General features: G+C 29.8%; 1 protein-coding gene across 10 annotated transcripts in view; it reads left to right on the top strand.

Annotated features, from left to right (window-relative positions):
- LOC139516517 (phosphofurin acidic cluster sorting protein 2-like) overlaps positions 1–19,083 on the top strand; it is a 47,856-nt gene extending 28,773 nt beyond the window's left edge. For 3 of the 10 annotated variants that reach the window (XM_071306677.1, XM_071306676.1, XM_071306670.1), the window contains 12 exons: positions 1,339–1,445; positions 1,724–1,878; positions 2,481–2,591; positions 3,115–3,217; positions 3,676–3,718; positions 4,955–4,994; positions 5,612–5,629; positions 6,699–6,752; positions 11,903–12,050; positions 13,140–13,375; positions 15,169–15,273; positions 15,874–19,083. In XM_071306677.1, the coding sequence (XP_071162778.1) occupies positions 1,339–1,445; positions 1,724–1,878; positions 2,481–2,591; positions 3,115–3,217; positions 3,676–3,718; positions 4,955–4,994; positions 5,612–5,629; positions 6,699–6,752; positions 11,903–12,050; positions 13,140–13,375; positions 15,169–15,273; positions 15,874–15,986 (1,233 nt within the window). In that variant the 3' untranslated portion in view covers positions 15,987–19,083. Of the gene's footprint in view, positions 1–1,338; positions 1,446–1,723; positions 1,879–2,480; positions 2,592–3,114; positions 3,218–3,675; positions 3,719–4,954; positions 4,995–5,611; positions 5,630–6,698; positions 6,753–10,168; positions 10,193–11,902; positions 12,051–13,139; positions 13,376–15,168; positions 15,274–15,873 lie in introns of all 10 variants that reach the window. The other 7 variants (XM_071306678.1, XM_071306673.1, XM_071306680.1 and 4 more) reach the window with 4 other exon arrangements.
- Positions 19,084–19,524: the final 441 nt, after the last annotated feature.

The following is a 19,524-nucleotide window of genomic DNA, read 5'->3' as shown; positions in this document are numbered from 1 at the left end:
AATTCCGGATTTTTTTTGGTTCCATACTGTTAAAATTTGAATACTAATGGCGCCTCGCTGATTTGTTTTCATTGACAAAGATGGCGTCCAATCGTCAAATTTCAATGTTTTCATTTATCAATCGGGGTAAAAGAAAGGCAGATGACAATGATGATAAAGAAAATACCAGACCAAATAAGTTAAATAAAATTGATAGTAATGTTGAAGTTGTCGAAATTGAACAAAAATCAACCAAACAACTGAAAAGACACGCAAGTGAAGACAAATATGAGCAAGACTTCAAATGGCTTATAGTCACAGAGGAAGGATACTACTGTTCTGTGTGCCAAAAATATGACAAAAGCAAGAAACAGGACATAAAATTGTAAATGAAAGAAGAGAGAAAAGAGATAAATTGTTGAAAAAAATCAAATCAAAAAATATTTGGCAATCCTTCTTCTTCTGTACGTATATACTTCCAATTATGGAACACCTCCGCAACTGATATTATCCAGACGGGAGTTAATTAAAACTTATATTGTATGCACTAAAAGTTATTAATATGACTACTTCTATTTATATTTGTTCAACTCCATTAAATGTGAATATTATACTGATCTTTATTTTTGTGACCCCCACGTGCACCCACAGTAAGTAAAAAAAAAAACGGTTGGACATTTAAAAAAAAAACCACCCGGTTGCAAGTGATTTTTTTAAAACACCCACCTTCCCTTAGTGAAAAAAGGAAAACACTGGACAACCACTGAATTACAGGCTCCTGAATTGGGACAGACACATACATACAGAATGTGGCAGGGTCCCAACCTTCCCATAACCTAGGACATTGGTGTTACAGTACAACATAAGATAAAACTATAAAAATCAGTTGAAAAATGCTAAACTTATCAGATGTATACAAATAGAAATATATCAATCAAAAACAAAGACTGGATGTGACCCAGTACTGATCATCCCAACAACAAAAAGATACCAAGTACAGACCTGAGAGTACTTCCAGTTACTGATAGCTTGTTCAAAGCCAATCACAATGAATAAAAAAAATCATGCATCTAAGAATAAATACTTCTAGTGAGTTTCCTCTTAACAAGAATTCAAGGTACTGGTACTTTAAAAGTTATAGTTTAAATCCTGATCATTACATATTGCATTTATGAAAACTGATGGGGTTTGTTAAAGGGCATATTTTCTTTAAGGACTAATATGTTTGTTTTATATTTTTTGTTCTATACCCTTTTGTAATTTACAGTTCAAGGTAATGACTTGTTGTTAATCAATTATTGCTATGTTTGAACATGAGAGTAAAGGAAGATGTAATCAGATTGTATTCTTCTATTCCAGTTTTTCCTGCAGAAGTTGCAAGAGAAACAGTTTAAAGTGATATGTACTTGTGGAAATGCTGATGTAAAAGCTGCTGTTAGTAATCTGGTGCATAAAATACAGAAATTGTAAGTGATATGGTCCTGAGAAAAACTCTTTATAATTAGTTTAATGAATTTGCCAAAGTCTGAAGAAAATTCAGAAATCTTGAACTTTATAGAAGGAAGTAATTTCTTATTTTATCACAGGTAATCAGTAACTTATGTTTTGATAGCTTATTCTGGAATTTGGATGTCTGCATTTGTATATTTAAGTAGGAACCATTTAAGAACAGGCTGTATAAAAATTTTTAAGTAATTACTGTGAATGCATTGTTGTACTGATTTGGAGAATTTTCCTTACATAGTTGCAATACAAATCCAAAGAAACCAAGCCCAGTAAAGATTGCAATAGCTGGGGCTGATGGTTATATTAACTCTGTATTAAGGCCATATGTAGAACAGTTCTCAGCTAAGCCGCCAGACTGGCAAGGATATGTTAGATTTCTAGTCATACCGTTTGGTAAGTACATATTCCTAAATGTATGTGACTTTTGTTCTAAACTTCTTTATAACATGTCATAACTGGAATAATGATTGAGACTACAATGGTAGAAAAAAGATGATGCATCTTTGCTTAGGCTTTAGTTTATTTGTTTTAGAAATTTCGAGGTGATGAAAGTGTTCAAAAGTTGACATACAATAGCTCTTCAAAATGGTGATATATTGGGAAGATAAACAAGATGTTCTCATAATTTTGTTAATTTTGACTTTCAATAGAATAAACTATAAATTTTGATTTATTGTGTACATTTATTATTGCTATTTTGAAAAGTTGACAAAAATGTGAGATTACTTATTGCGATGTCAGGAAAATCTTCATACAGATATATGTATCAGATTTAGGAATGTGAGTACTTTTTATTGCGATACTCACTCAGTCGCATTAATAAAAAACTCGCAATAATTTCTCAATTTTGAGTAAAAGAATATCATCTTTAAAAGGAGATTGATTACACATGGGAGTTATTACGTCTTTATTTCTACTCCAGATTGATTGTTGTTGTTGGTTTAATATATGGTGACCAATATTTTTGCAATAATCCTATTTTATTCTTATTGCAGGTAACAGTTGTATTGGTAAAAACTTGGGAACTTTAGATGCAACTTATTCAGCTTTATTTCTTGATCAATCATGGAAAGATACATTTGAGAAAGCAGAATCAATAAAACTAGGTATGGATTAAGTTATATTCCTTTATAATGTTATATGCAAGCAGGGGCACGTTCTCCATTTCGTTGATATTCAGAGATAAATACTATGAAAGTTTTGTAATGGTCAATGCAATTATACAGGAGTTTTTGAATTAAATTAATGATTATAGGTAGGGTTCTCAAAAACCATAAGCAAGTCAAATTTGTATAATGCCAGTGACGAAAGTGGCAATCTTTCATTTTTCTAAGTGAATAGATAGTGTTGCCAATTTTCAACATCTGCACAATACTATCAGAATAACAAGCATGCTGTATACATATTTTTAGGGGCCAGCTGAAGGACACCTACGGGTGCGGGAATTCTCGCTACATTGAAGACCCATTGGTGGCCTTCAGCTGTTGTCTGCTCTATGGTCGGGTTGTTGTTGCTTTAACACATTCCCCATTTCCTTTCTCAATTTTATTAACATATCTCTTGTGTCAAAAGTTAATTGAAAAACAAGTAGAGAAGTCATTTGTAATATAATTTCTGATTTATTTTTAGATTCACAAGAAATTATAAACAGAGTATCAAAGTATTTGAGTAGTGCCAGTACATTATTACAAATACCAATAGCAGAGGCTATGGTGATGTGTAAAGGTAAAAGGTAAGTAGGAACTTTAATTCATTTTATTTTACTTACTACTAGGTAAACATACACATTGTTACATTTCTCTGGAAAACAGTCTTTATACTTCTTGGTTTAAAATTGATGAGTACGTTCCTTTCTATTTCGTTTTTGTTTTTGTATTGAAGAGACCCTAAGAAATATAAGTAGAACAAATTAATTTAAACAGAAAAAAACTGGTAAAATAGTGGCGAAAGATACCAAAAAGGCATTTAAACTCATAAGTCAAAACAAACTGACAATGCACTTGTCAAAAACAAAAATCAACAAAAGACAAAGAACAGAATTTAAAACAACATAGAAAACCAAATATTAAGCAACACAAAACATACCAAAAACAGGTAAACTTAACATGCAGGCTTGTATTTATACTACTTTTATTGTCTAAGTGGAATATATTTTTTTCTAAAAACACTATGAATTAATTATTTTTTCAGTGGTGAAGATGAATCTTGCCAAACCTTTATCCCATTCTTCAGTGTAAGTAGTTTACATCTTTAAAATATCCTTTAAATGTATAAAAAAATAAGTGTCCATTTGTTGATCTGAAATGAAGTATAACTATTTTGGACATTTATTGCGAACCCTATGATAGTTTTCCATAGATTCACCTGCAAGTTACCTGTCGATTTAAACTTTTGTAAGTTCTATTGTCCCATCTAACAAATACAACAGGTATTGTTCTCTGTATAGTTTATTCACTAGGACCTTCAAATTTCTTCTAGGAGAAATATATCACTCATTGATTAATTTACCTGACCAAAAAATTATCTGTTTTTTTATTGAAATACTTCTATAAACTCACATAAACTGTATGCAATATTGTATTTATTCAATATATCATTAATATATTTTCAATCTGTTCAATATAAAATCTGATTTAATAATAAAAAGTTTATTTTAGACATATTTTTTAGTATTTTCCAATGAATTTGCATGTTTTTGTTGTTGTTAATTTATAGACTATGTTTATGAAGACCTTAATTTAAAAATAATAATATTCAAATTTTTATTTATCAAACACACAAAAATATTTATTGATTATTTGATCAGAAATCAACTTTTAATTTTTAAATCATTATTTATATTGAACACATTAAAAACGGGTTTTTGGTATTGAATAAATACAACACCACATGCAGTTTTGTGAGTCCTTACTTAGTATTTTTTCATCATTGACAGTTCAATTTTTTGTTCAGGTATATTAATCAATGAGTGATATATTTCTCCTAGAAGAAATTTAAAGGTCCTGGTGAATAAACTATACAGAGAACAATACCTGTTGTATTTGTTAGATGGGACAATAGAACTTACAAAAAAATCGACAGGTAACTTTCAGGTGAATCTATGGAAAACTATCATAGGGTTCGCTATAATATGAATCTGTTTACAACAACTGTTACAACAATGGAGACTGAATGTATCAAAAGTTGGTATTTTGAATTTATTGACTAGATTTTTATATGCCCATCATAGACACCATTTATTATGGTTTTCTATTATTAACTGATATGTTTTAGAAATATTTTAAAGTTTAAAACAGGCTTTTAAAGTGCAGCCTAACAGTAACTGGAGCTTGGTAATAATTTGAACTACATAGATGAAGTTAGTACATTTATGTAAGATAATTTTTACTAAATATTTGTAAATCTAGTTTTTCCCTGTTCAGTAATTTTAATGTCTGATCTTTATATTCGTCTTTTTTTACTTTTGTAGGAAGTAAAGATAGGAAATCCAGACTCAGCAAATGCATCAGGTTAGTATACAGATATATCTGATCTCAAGAGTTTCTTTTACTTTTATGAGACAGTGCTTTTTTTTTATTATTTTGGAAAAGTTTATAGTTTGAGGTTAACAGAACTTTTTCTATGTTATACATGTTATATCTGCCCCTAAAAGCAACAGAAAATGGAATAATGTCAAATTCTTAAATTTCGTTTTAACTTCTTCCTTTGAAATCCTTGAAATTCCTGTACCCGAGATGAATGTGAATATACTAATTTTTAAAGCAGCGCTTTGTTTGAAACTTTCTGGACTATAAATTAAAATTTCAGACTATGAAGCAGTGACAATTTTAAAAAGCTAAAAAAAATCCTTGATAAATAAAATGTAGTCAGAAAACAGTCAGAAAACAGTACATACATTACTTTAAAGATTGAGATATAATTGATTGATATCTTCCGTTTTGAATCATTTACACACTTTTTCCAGAGGATAACATTCCTAGGATGTTTAGAGAACAAGAGATATGTGTTTAACTCACAATAGTTTCAGGATTCGAAGGAAAAAAATCACTGCCAATTATTGGTACATACAGTAAATTATGCCAGACAGATAGGTTTATTTTAAATGATGAACATGTATTTATGATAGGTGCTGTTCAGATAAATGGTAGGAACATTTCTTAAATTATTTTTCATTTCTTAAAAAGGATGATTTATCTGCTATTGTTGATCTATAATACTAATATGGATGATATCTGAATGCTTAATTAAACCTATGTGTCACTTGTAAAAATAGGTTGTGACTTGGATGGAGAGTTATCTCATTGGCACTCATACCACATCATACCAAATCTTCCAATACATTTATAAGATTTAAGGATATGAAAAAGACTAACAATTGTGCAGCTAGAAGGATTGTTGCGCATGTCATAGTGCTTGCTTCATTAAGCTTATATCTGAAAGCATGCATTAAAACAAAAAAACAGCTGACAGGTGGCTTGATTTATACATTTGTATTAAAATAAAATATTTAAGATTTTTATCATTTTCTCTGAATTAAGTACTGTGTTGCCCTTTGCTAGAATAATATCGGCATTTTGCTGCATTCTCATATAGATATTAAATGCTTAGTTTTGATATCAAATTTATCAGTTGCTTGGCCAGTCTTAACATAATTTTTTTAGCTTTTTTATTTGTTGAAAATTTTTCACCTTACTAGAGCTATGTCCCTTTCTAAATGAAAAAATGCTGAATTTACCGCTTCCACACTAAAACTTTTGCCTCGATCAAATGTTATAAAACTTATTCCCAATGCTTATTACCATAAATTACTGATAAGCTTGAATTTGGGTTGCTTACTTTTGATGTTTCTGATTTTTGTTCATTTTAATTTTATGATTGAAAATTTGCTGTATACACACAAGCAGGGGGAATCTGTGTCCAGTGGACACATTTTTCTTTTATTTAAAATGTTTAGGTACCAGTAGAAATCAAGTAAGTCTCGGTAAAGTAAACTGGATTTATCTGTTTTACCTGATCAATATTGAATTTAACAATAGTGTAAATAGCCCTAGATAAAGTTTTTATTGAAAAATGGTTTGCTCAAGTATGGTTTTTGGTCGAATGAAATATAATGTTTTTACTATATTTAAGAAAATGTTAACGTATGTTATAAATTACTTTGTGTTTGTTATATATACATATTACATACTGTTGGACATTTATATAATTTTTAGAGGCCTGCTGTGTTGCTACTGTGCCAGGGGTCCTAGAGCTGGCCCGTGTATTGGGTAAAAATTTCATGCCTAGATATATGCAAATCTAACTAAATTTCTCATAGTAATGAATAGACTCATGTCCATCTGCACCAAGACAATCTCTTCCAGAACCACTCCATTGCCAAGTTGGACTGTTTTATTTGATTTTTTTTGCCAAAAATGTACTTTGATCCATACCAAAATTTATAATTTTGATCTTATTTTCATGCATGCATGCATATTTTAGCATGGTTTTTATGGTAGCTGAAAATATTAATGTTCCAAACCATATGTTTTAATGCATTTCAATCATGTATATCGCTTATTTTACATGGTTGTAGATGTGCACTATATTATATATAGGTTCCACAACTGCAACAAGTGTGTTAAAATATTTCTCCACCCTATACTGTTAAATTTTAATATTTAAAGTGCGAGGCTTGCCGATCTTTTTAAATAATTAAAATTTAACTGTGGAGAGTGGAGAAATATTATAATACACGAGTTATAGGGGTGGAATCTGTTTCTCTAATGATTTTTATCATTCTGTTTCAAAGATTTGAAGAAAGTTGTGTACTTTTTATGTGTCGTCATTAGGCATGGTTACCTTTTATCATGACGTCACAATGGAAAAATTCAGAAGAAACCAAGAAAAATTTAACATCAGAATTAAAATCCGCCCAATCATTTGCAGAGAACAGATTTTTCACTAGTGAGGAGAAATATTTTTCTCACATCAGTCAAGAAATGGGAAAAGAGTCCAAAAATTGGAGAAATATAATTACTATGTTTATAGACAGATCGGTTTCAGCATGATTTAAGTGACAAAAATATTTAATGTATAGGTTTTTTTTTTTAGAAAAAAATAAAAGATAGTTATTGTTTAAATGCTGTGAAGTTTTTCTGTAAATATTAGATTACTTTATTAATTATTCTACAGTAGATAGTTATATTATATAAGTAGTCAGATTTATACTGTCTAAGTTAACTCAAATTTGTATTCTATACCTAAAGTAACATAACATAAAACTTCTTCAATCTTCAATTAGGTTCAATATAGAGATGTTTAGATATACATGTACTAGTATCCATGCCATAGACTTTAAAATTTACTTGAATAGAATGATAAGAAAATATATATGCATTATTTTTTTTTACGGGTACTTGTATGGTTTGGAACATTAATGTAGGATAGTTGTGAATATTTGAATAAAATTCTGCATGCTAATATATTTATACATTTGAGATTTGGTCTGTATAATTAAAAGAATAAGGATTCTGTGTCCAAGCTTTGCTTACAAGGATTTGACAACACTCCATTTTACTTTCTGTTTTGGTAATGATGCCATTAGCCAATGAAATTTCAGCTTTCAAATTTTTGAAGGTGTGTATTCATATGACAAAACCAAAGAATTCAGAAAATTCTTTCAAACAGAAAGAAGGAAGGATGATTTTCATAACCTTTTAAACAAAGTTTGGGCACTGGATCTGCGTTTTAATCACCTTGTGAATTGGTCTGAATACTGTCAATGCATGTTACACTGGAAGGCTTTACTTAATAAAACTTTTTTCATCACTTTTACCTTTGTTCAGAACTAATTACAGGAAAGGAGTCTTTCTTATTTGGTTGTTCTGTAATTGAGATAGATAGTGTAGAAACTGTTAGTGAATAATTTTTTGGTGGTTGTTTTAAGTAGGCTATGCAATAGATCTCCATCTTTTAATTCATAGAATTTGCAGTAAATTATTTTTTTTTTATCATCTCAGCTGGGGAAGTTTGAAGTTCTTCTACCATCTTCTACCGGTATGCAATATAACATCTGATTTGAAATTTTCCTTCAAAAAAGATTATATAGACTCATATCTTTTTTGCTGAAATCGAAATACTTAAGCCAATATGAAGTATTTTTTAAAAAAATATGAAAATATCCGATAGAAAAAACTGTAATGAGTCCTTTCACTTTATAGCAACAAGAAAGTCCATTACAAATTTGTTATTCATGCTGTTTTAAAAATACTGTTCTGATACTTTCATAAAAATATCACAATGACCAGTAGTAATAAGGACTGACTTTCTAGCTAAATGCTTTTAAATTAAAAAATGTAGGTGGTTTGGGGGTTGAACTTTTATTTAATACCACACTTTTTATTTTTATTTGTAACATAAATTGTGTTTGCTTCAAATCCTCTTACCAACAGAAAAAATATCATGTGGAGTCCAACATTCCCATACATTTTCCCCTGGAATAGTTATAATCTAACTGGATTCAGACATTGTAACAATTTACATGAGTTAATATATATACTGGTGAAGGGATTAACATAACTAAAGCACTAGGCTTGACACCAGTTTGAAAGTAAGGATTTGTGGCATGATTGTCAACTAAAAGAGGCAAAGGCATAAGAAGCAGGATTAATAAAAAAATGCCTCTGACATATCCATATATCCAAAGTAGCTAAAAGTTACTGGATTTATAAAAATGTGACCCAATTATTTGGCCAAGGTAGCTGAAAGTTGACTGTATATTAAAAACTTACCCAGTTCATACAGTCAAGGTAGCTTAAAGTGGTGTTTTTGCACAAAAAAAGTCAAACTAGTTTTCAATATTTAGGGTTCTATGGTTTGAGAAGGTAAATCAGCAGGGTGGTTGATATTAAAAATAATTTAATTTTATGTCTTTGGTCCTTTTAGTGCTATACTTCTGCAATATTTAGAGTATTACACAGCATTTACATAGATACAGTTTCATTTATTGATATAAAGTAGCATGTAACAGTTACAGCTTTTGTATATACTTAATTAATGTTATAAGCTAGAAATATATTTTTTCTTGTTTTTTGCATAGGTAGTTGACTCCTAGGGAATCACTAACCATTGTGTTATGAGGTGTTTATCATCATAATTTTGTTACTCTGCAACTCATTGACACTGCTTACGAAGTTGTACAGGAAATGAAAGGGTGCACGTTTTAATTTTGATCACATTATTTGAATATGTGGAATTTTTAATGGACAAAAACGAGTTTATTAGTGTGTAAAAAAGAAGCACATTTATCTTATCTTCATATATCCTCCAAGATGAGTCTCCCAGCTCTCACAGGTGATAAAAAAAAAAAAAGGCTTGTTCAGACTTTTCTATGGAAAGAGAAGTTATGCACCATTTAAAAAAAAAAATTGAGATTATCTTTATTCCAGAGAATAGGAAATCTTATGGACTTTTTTTATGTGTATTGTTTCCATTGCCAACTTGTCAAAATTTGTCTTTGCAACAAAATACCAACCATGGAAAACCTCTTATCAGTATGAAAAGTTATAAAAGTGTCAAGATTTGTAACACTGAGGTGTGCAATTTCATGTTATACCTGTGCTAAGCAACAAATGTTGTCTATGAAAGAATTGTATCTTAGTTAGCATGATTAGTTTCAGTGTTTATTTTTTTGCTTTTACAGATTTGTACCATGCGGAAAGTGCATGTAAGACCTGCACCTATCTTCTCCTTGCTATATGTCAACTACTTAAGTTTTATTTTTGCTTATTTTAATGATTGTTTTCCTTTTTTTTTTTTTTTTTTTTTTTTTATAGTTTTGTGATTTGTATAAGTCTAATGTATTAATTACCTACCATATATATATATATATATACATAACAGTCATACATGTGAACCTTCAGCCTGGAGGTATAAATCTCCGGATTTTAAGAGAATTGTAAGCCAACCTTATTTTGCATTTACCCGTGTTCCTGCTGACTTTGCAAAAAAGTATTTTCCATGTTTTTCTAACTTTGTGGATAAATTTGTATTAGAGAAGAACCAGATTGACTAATACAACACAGTTAAAATTCATTTCATTTTCTTAGTACTGAACGAAGGTCTAGGAAATACATTATTGATAAAAGATAGTTAGTTTTTATCGTCAGAAAATTGTCAATCACTGGTTTAATTTTACTGTCTTATTGAAAATTTATAAAATTAATAACATTTCAGGGTGAGAAAGCAAAACTTTTAAGGTGAAATTTATGATTCTCTAGGTTTATCACATGTATAAAAACCTTGCATGCTTTTATGACTAAATTTCATCATGAATAGCTCATCTTCACTATATATTTGTGTTTTTATACCTTTGTAATATTATTCCTGTGTAACTAAGATTTAATACAAAACATTTTTGCTACTAACCAAAGTTTACCATTCAACCTGTCAATCATGTTTTTAATAGATATTGACTCACAAAGGTGTGGCAACATTCTGATTGTTGTATTATATAGAGTGCTGAACTGTAGGTAACAGTTGTATAACAAGGCAAATATAACTGGTTTCCTTGCAGGAATTGTTTTGTTTTACCCTCAAACCTACTTACTGGTGTTTCAATATTGGCCCTGAGACAAATTATTGTTCTTTGGGCCAAACAGAGCTGGTATCACTTTTGACAGTCTTACAGTCTTTCAACTTCCTTTACTTTTTCTGATTTTTGTCCTCTAATTTTTATCCAGTTCCCTGTCAAAAGTTCCTACTATTTATAAGATGTTGTATTTGTTTACATGTATCACATGTCTTCTATCTAAATTTTATTACTTTAAATGTTACTGTTGTATTTAGAACTCGCAAATACTAATAAAACATCTTCATGAAACTGTTGACTGTTATCATGAACACATATAGTTAGCATTTATTAAGTAAACACTTAAATGATAACCTTTGGGTAAACCAAGAAAGTGAAACCTGTGAAGAAAGGTAGGCTGAAAGGATGACTTACAATGATAATTCCATTTTCTTTAAGTTACATTGTAAGACTTGATTCATTTGTGTGGAATTTATTTGATTAGAATTCTCCGTTAATGTCTGTCTGTGACTGTATCATTTCATTGCATTGTAAAAATGTTTATCATTTTATATGAAAAATAGTAAAATTTGGTCCCCCCCTTATTTTAATAATAAAACCAAACAAAATTGAAGTTGAAAGTCTGATAATATAGCAGGTGAGACATTAAAGTGTATCAATTGTTTTATTTTTAGCATATTGATTTTCTGATGAAAAAGCTGTATAAAGTTTTTAAATCACTGCATGTTGTAATTTTTTTAAAATTTTAATTTGCATAATAACCCAACAAATATATATAATCTGATTTAATTCGATTTTTATTACAATATTTGAAATTGTCTATATCAATATTTTTTTCTGTTTAAGTGGATTTTGATGATGTTAGTACTGTTGTTAGTTCACCAGCATTATTATCCAGTTCTCCACCATCTAATAATACATTCGAGAAACAGAAAGATACAAATACACCACCAAATTCTCCCAATGTTGGCATTATGGCTACAGCCAATCAAAGGTAAGTATTTCTTCTATTTTTCAACTAAAATGGAATTGTAAAAAAACTGCTGAACCATATGTTTGGATTAGCAGCAACATGTATTATCTATAAAAAAGATTTATCTGTCTAGTAAAGCTTACAGTTCAACAGGAAATATATGACTCTTCTACAAAAATTGCTTGTGCTGTAAAAGTACAATTGTTACTGTGCCTAACCGATCACCTTTGGGGTATTATAATACCTACAGTGTTACCTGGATAAAAAATTGTCAACACAATTTGTCCATTTAAACTGTACAATAGGTTTTGTGAGAGATTATCAATAGGTGGTCATTTAACTACCTGAAAAAAAAATTTAGGGCAAAAAACAACCAGGTAAAATCTACAGGTAGTTAAATGACCACCTATTGATAATCTCTCACAAAACCTATTGTACAGTTTAAATGGACAAATTGTGTTGACAATTTTTTATCCAGGTAACACTGTAGGTATTATAATACCCCAAAGGTGATCGGTTAGGCACAGTAAAATAATGTCAATGTTTGTGGAGTCGTTGGTTCCCTTATAACCACAAAGTTTTGTATCTGATCAATTACATTTTTTTCATCAAGTCTGAAAAGGTTAATATCTTACAACTATGAATTTGAAACCCAACAAACCATCAATATTTTTTCACAGACCATGACTTTTAAATAAACAGTAAATAAATTTATTTTAACGCATCTGTTTCTTTCAATATTTGTTACTAAAAAAAAAGAAGCTTAGGTGCATCATAATTTATATATTTTTGTGATTCAACCAAAAATAAAATACAAAAAAAAACCAATACAGTAATAGAGGTCAATACCTGGTCTTCAACACACTATGTCTAATTCTACCTTGATCCGAGCATGAACAAGATTTATATATATAACTAGAGGTCAATATCTGGTCTTCAACACACTATGTCTAATTCTACCTTGATTCAAGCATGAATAAGATTTATAATCATTAATGAGTCATTCCGAAATAATACATGATGTCAGAAGCTCAAAACTCACTTAAAACTTCAACATTGAACAAAAAAACTTAATTTTTCATAGAATAAAGTTACTTGATTTTTTTTCAGTTCATCAACACCAATTCCTGTTCCTGGAGAATTGCTGGAGTTACAGATAGAATACTGGACTACTCCTGTAAAAGTTGAAACATCAGCCAGTAAAAAGGACAGTAATAAAATCACTCTAAAAACAACGTTTAAATACATACATGTACAACGATTAGCTCAACCCGGTATCCCAATGTCTGATCTACAGTCATCGACATTCACTATGTTATCTGTCATGAAGGAAAAGAAACAAAAAAGTAAGTTCCCATTGGATCTTCACACATTTGCTTACCTACATGGACCTTAACTTAGTCAAAGTAGAAATATAGGGATTACAATCTTTACTCCTTATGCTCTAGTGTAATGTCCTCGTCTTGGGTGTATTATGTTGTCTAAATCTTTTTGTTTTGTCAGACAACTCAATATAAACAGTATAACAGTAGTGTTGTCTTGGTATACTCTAAAGAATGAGTTTTAGGGTATTCCTTTTAAACATAAACACAATAAATCAACTAGTTTAAAGGTTTCAGACGATTTATATGAAGAGAGTTGGTGGTCGTTCAATATTTTACAATCATATTTATGTTTTCTGCTCTTTGTTCAGGTTGATGTCCCTTTGACACATTCCCCATGTCCATTCCATACCTGTCAACTGACCCGGATTCTGCGGGTGTGACCCGAGATTTTCACAATTTTGAGGGATCACCCGGATCACCCGCTGGGTCATTGAAATAATTTGGAAATTCCGAAAATGACCCGATTTCACCCGTATTTCTTAGCCTTGAGATGGATTTTCATAAGTAATATTCCTTTGAAATACCGGCAAATTCGTAATTCTTCCATGAACATGCATTTCATCTAGCTATGTAAACTGTCAAATTAAGTGACCCATTAAGTGCATGGCTTCACTTGACAGCTTTGGTGTCAAACAAACTGTTGATAAACACCAATTACCTTAGCTTTAGGTCGTAAATAAATTGCCCTGTTGTTTTACAAAGATATTTCAACTAAGAGTTACTTCCCCTAATTTGTCACCATTCAAAATTATTCCTTATTTTTACGTTTTATGGGTGAAAAAGATTAAATCATAATAATATAAAATTCAAATCGAATTGAAAAATAACTTTTCATTATTTTTATACCTTTATACAATTTTTAAAAAAAAGTTGAAAATTATTTTTTACATTTATACTTCCTCTGTATTACTATATTTTATCATAGTCTAATTTCCTTGTCAATTGAGGGATGAATGTTCATACATGTAATCTACATGGTATGTTTAAAGGCTAGTAGCCTCATTTTAAAATTACATTTGAAAAATAAATTTTAGATGAAGACAAGAAGTAAAGGACATAAGACTGTGATACACAAGTTAAAAAAATCTTTAAAAGTGTAATGAAATAATAATAAATAAGATTTAAAATGACTTAACCAAGTGAACATGCATTGATGTTTTGGTATCTTTGATATACATTATAAGAAAATGTACCATAACTCTTGAAATTCAGCTCGAAAAAGTTTGTACCGTTATGACCTGAGATTTGATTCTTCAATGCAGGTCATGACCTGCATTTTCATCGTCACAGGTTGACAGGTATGCCATTCTCAATATAAATATGTAGCTCTAGGTCCTAAAACTTGACTCAGAACTGGGGTATACAAAATTTGTGCTGAAAACACCAAATCCAGTACTTTGAGTGGTTGATTTGTGAGTTGAATTGAATTACAATAATTGCGCTTAAAAGAACTATGACCTCAAGGCCTGGGGTATAAATTAGAATACAGGAAAAAATTTGAAGCCTACTTGCATCATGAATCATCTTTTGTCTTGAAAGTTGTCAGTTTATTGTGACCTAATACAGTGATTTTTTTTTTAACACAAAGTTGTTGCATTTGACAACAGACCAATCAATACCTTTTGTATACGTTAAGAAGTGCATAATGAAATACTGGGATTAAAGAGATGGGCTTTTGAGATTAAAAAATATTTACTATTATCTAACAAGGGCAGTTAATATTTTTTTTTTTTTTTTTATATTTTTTTTTGCAGTAATGAGGTTGAAAAAGGCCAAAGAAACAGAATCAAAAAGTCATACAGTTGATGGAATAAATAGATTAATATGTACATCAAAAAGTCAAAATCATTCTCTAAAAGGTTTGTACTCTAAGAAATTTTTATGCATATAGTTTGTTTAAAACAATGCTCAATTGTATTCATTCAGGATAAACAGATTTAAATTAAAAAAAAGTAATATGTACATCAGATAAGATATCAGTAAAAAAATATATTTATACTCTGGCATTGCTTAAAAAATCAAATACAGATAATAAATTAATATACACTAAAACCTTAAATCTACCATATTTTCAGTAGCTCTGCCATGGATATATTATTAACCCATTCTAGAAGTTTGGGCTATTTTGCAATCATCAAGTCTGTTCAAGTTACACTTTTTATTGCATCTGTCTGTCTGTTTGTCCGAAAGATATTTTCAACACACATTGTTCTCTGGGACTGCTGAAAGAATGACTTCTAGCAGTAGCTTGACATTAATGAGTTGTAATGTTTGTGGCCTTCCTAATCTTTCAGCCAGCTACTTTTACTTTCTATTTGCTAATGCCTAGAATTTTTGCAATATGCTTAATGAAAATAAAATTTCTTCAGATTTTTCTTTGAATAATTATTGGGGTATGCATAGAATGACAAAGTGGCATTCTTTTTTTATGTACTGATTTTATTTTCGTTACATTACAGTAACTGTGGATGGTGTGGAATGGACAGGTGTCAAATTCTTCCAGTTATCAGCACAGTGGCAAACACATATCAAACATTTTCCCGTTGTTTTGTTTGGATTTTCTGACAGTTGACATCGACAGCAGCGTCCAGCTTGTTTATAACAGTTCAGCATTTCTTGGAAGATAATCAGAAATCTCAAGAGCTGATTAGATCTACTTAAAGAGCTGATATGGTTAATCTCAAGTGATATATTAAATACACTGCATTTGTTGTATTTTTTATTTGTTATATATATGTCGGTTTATATGACATAGGATAATCTTGGGTTTTGAGGGCTTTCATGCCAGTTTACCTGTATATAAGGCTTCAAAGACATTATACCAATTGAATACCAAGGCTTAGTTTGTAATTAATCATCAGTTAATATATTGAGTAGTAATGAACTTACATTTGGAATTAAAATTGTAATTGTATAACATCCACGGAAATGTTTTTTAAAAAGAAATGATTAAATATTAAAATTTTTATCATTGAATAATGTTACTGTGTATATCTTTTCATTGTTAATTTATTCCTCTCTATTTGGGACAAATAATACCGGTACCACATACAACATTCAATGGGTGTTATTTCTTGTACTTTTGAAAGCAGCCGATTTAAAGTTTCATTCCAATTTGAATATATACATCTATTTTGACCATAAATTATCATTATATTTGGTAAGATCATGTTTGGTAAATGTTTCATTGCCTTGTTGCTTTTATGCCCTGAATTACTGTCAAAACAGGACTACAAGAAGAATTACTAAGCTTGCTATGATGTGTTGTATGTACATTTCGTAAATTTATTTCTCCTTTTATTGCCAAAAATCAAATACTGTGGACTCATAATTGTTTGTGGGATACCCATTTTTGTTGATTTTATGAAGTGTAAACAAAGAATTTAAATGTTCCAACGAAGTAGACTGTGTTCGAATTTTAATATTATTTAAGTGTTCAGTTGATTAATCAAGCAAGTGTTTTTATGACCTGTATTTAATGGGTTTAATTCAAGATGAGGAAGGATATGTGGTTCTACATATTGGGTAGATTTAAAAATTGGTTTCGGCAAAATGTTAAAAAAAAATTTCAAAAATGTTGAATGAGTAATTTGAACAAATATACTTAACTGAACGAATTCATCTTTTACATATTGTGTATATTATCTGATATCCATTATGACACTGTATGATCTAAAGGTTGTAGAACAAGATTTATGAATGATAACTTAAACTGTTCATGTGTTGACCATCATATGTTGACCAATTGTCTACCAATTGGTCAGTCTAGTTTCATTATTTGAAATCTATTGACATCAGTTTTGCTTGGTGAAAAAGTTTTTAGGTTAGATTTATTTGTCTCCCAGCAGATTGTGTTTTCCTGGACTTATATATAAGATAGCTTTTGTTAGAATTAAAGTAGAAAATTTGTTAACCCATGCATGGTTTATGTTGTAAACAATTATGTATTTTTTTTATTTTTTTTTCAGCATTATTTTTGTCTTTGTTGTCTTTCATGTATAAAAATATTGTATTTAGAAATCCATATTGTACATTTCATTGAATAGATTGCGATTAACGTTTAATACAGCAAACAGTGTATTCCTTGTATATGAATCTTGATTTTATTAAGAAATATATCAAAAATATTTTAGTATAGTTCAAACGGGTTTTCCTTAACTTGCTTGTTAAAAGGAACAATAATTTAAGATTTCTGTTGATCCAAAGGTTTTTTTATTATATGGCTCACCTAACTCTGAATATTTGTTTTTGTTTTGATAGCACAATGATTTAAAAGATCACAGACACTGTTTATATTCCGATGAAAATTCACAACAGATAATGTCTAGTAAGATAATTGTTAAAATGAAAGAATTATATATAAAGAAGAAACTGAATATGAGGGCCTTCCCATACCAAATAAGTTATTTTACCAATTTCTTACCAAGATTCATTAACATATCCATTCCGTTGTTTGATTGAGCCAAAAAAAGAACTAAACTTTTGTATTGAGCCATGTAAATTTAGTAAAAAAAGATTTTGTGTACTTTTTTCAACATGCATTTTCTGCTTATTTGAATACATTATTTGTAATGGTAAACAAATCCAGAGGCCAGCTTTGACAGTATTTTATTGTTAAGTATTAAATGTAATTTTATTTCTTGCCACTTGTTGATTTTTTCACCGAATTGTTAGTTATTTTTTTTAATTCCATAGTTCGCCATATTGTTTGTTAATGTTCAGAAAGCAATAAACTTGTTGTTAGCGGAATGAATGCAAAATGGTGGTAGTTATAGAATACATATGTGAGAACGAGGGTATGATGTAATACATTATAGTTATTATGTAACGTTTTAATATTGATAACAAACAATCTGAGTCATGTTTTGTTAAAGTCTTTTCCATCTCCATAAATGCCTGGCCAAAAACATTAACAAGCTAAATTTTACTGGGAATTTTTTTTAGCCCCGCAATTGGCAGCCATTATGACATGGATGTATTACATTTAGGATCATTTTTAAGGCAAATCATTGTTTGGACAAGAAAGCGGGAACTGTTGTTTAATTCAATATTGTGTGTTCCAGTATTACACGACGGTGCTAATTATTGGTGTGTTCTCTTTTAAGTGCAATGTGTAAGGGTGAGTGACTTTGCAAGGTGAAAAATAAATGTTGTGTTTGTAATTTGTACATATGTATGTAATGTCATGAATTGTGGAAACTATGTTTAAATTATGTAAGTTATTAAGGGTTATTCCATTATAATTGATGTGGGAAGGTAGGAATAAATGTTTTATTTCAAGACATAAGTTGATGGTCATTTATGGTAGCACGTCCCTTTGTTTTTTTCAGAATTACTTGAAGCAAGTATCTTCCAGAACATGCATGAAATTTTTGGCACTTGACATTAAGCAAACATTTATCATTCAAAACAAGTATGTTATTTGGCTGGTAGGTTGGAGAAGGGGTCAAAGTCCATTCCTACCCACCCACCTTGGTTTTAATAGAATAATCCTAATTTGCATAAATTATACAAACTGTCAGAAAAAAGCTTTAAAGATTGCGCTTACATGCACTTGTTCAAACAATATTTTTACATACCCAAGTATTTTTTTCACTGTCAGATTATTGTTTTAAAACTTGTTTTTAACTTGTTTGTATGCTTCAAGATTATGTTGCATGATATGTACACTAACAGTAGTAATCTATATGTAAGTGACTAATCTTAAATACCTTGTTTCAAAAATTCCAATAGGGAACATATATTTGATAGTGAAAGTAAAATGTTTACCATGTAGTTGAGGAGGAAAATATAGAAACTAAAGAAGGCCAGTGACTGAAAAGTCTTAAAAATAAGGGTTTATTACTACAATAATCTTTAATAATCAATAACTTATAATTAATGATAAAATGTTAGTATTTTCTATACTGAATTCTAACATCTTTCTATGTCAGTTTGATATACCTTCCATCAAGAGCTTTGGTGAAACTGAAGTAAATTTTCCAGATTTTAACTATTTCAGATATTGTTTAGGTGAAACTCCAATAAATCTGTTGAAGGCCACAACTTAGGTCTATATTATATTACAGTTTGTCAGTTTAAAATGTCAATTTGTTCAAAAGGTGATATGT

Source organism: Mytilus edulis, chromosome 3 (assembly GCF_963676685.1).
Source record: "Mytilus edulis chromosome 3, xbMytEdul2.2, whole genome shotgun sequence".
Taxonomy (NCBI): Eukaryota; Metazoa; Mollusca; class Bivalvia; order Mytilida; family Mytilidae; genus Mytilus; species Mytilus edulis.
The sequence above is the reverse complement of the archived record's forward strand: the minus strand, read 5'-3'. Positions and strand labels throughout refer to the sequence as shown.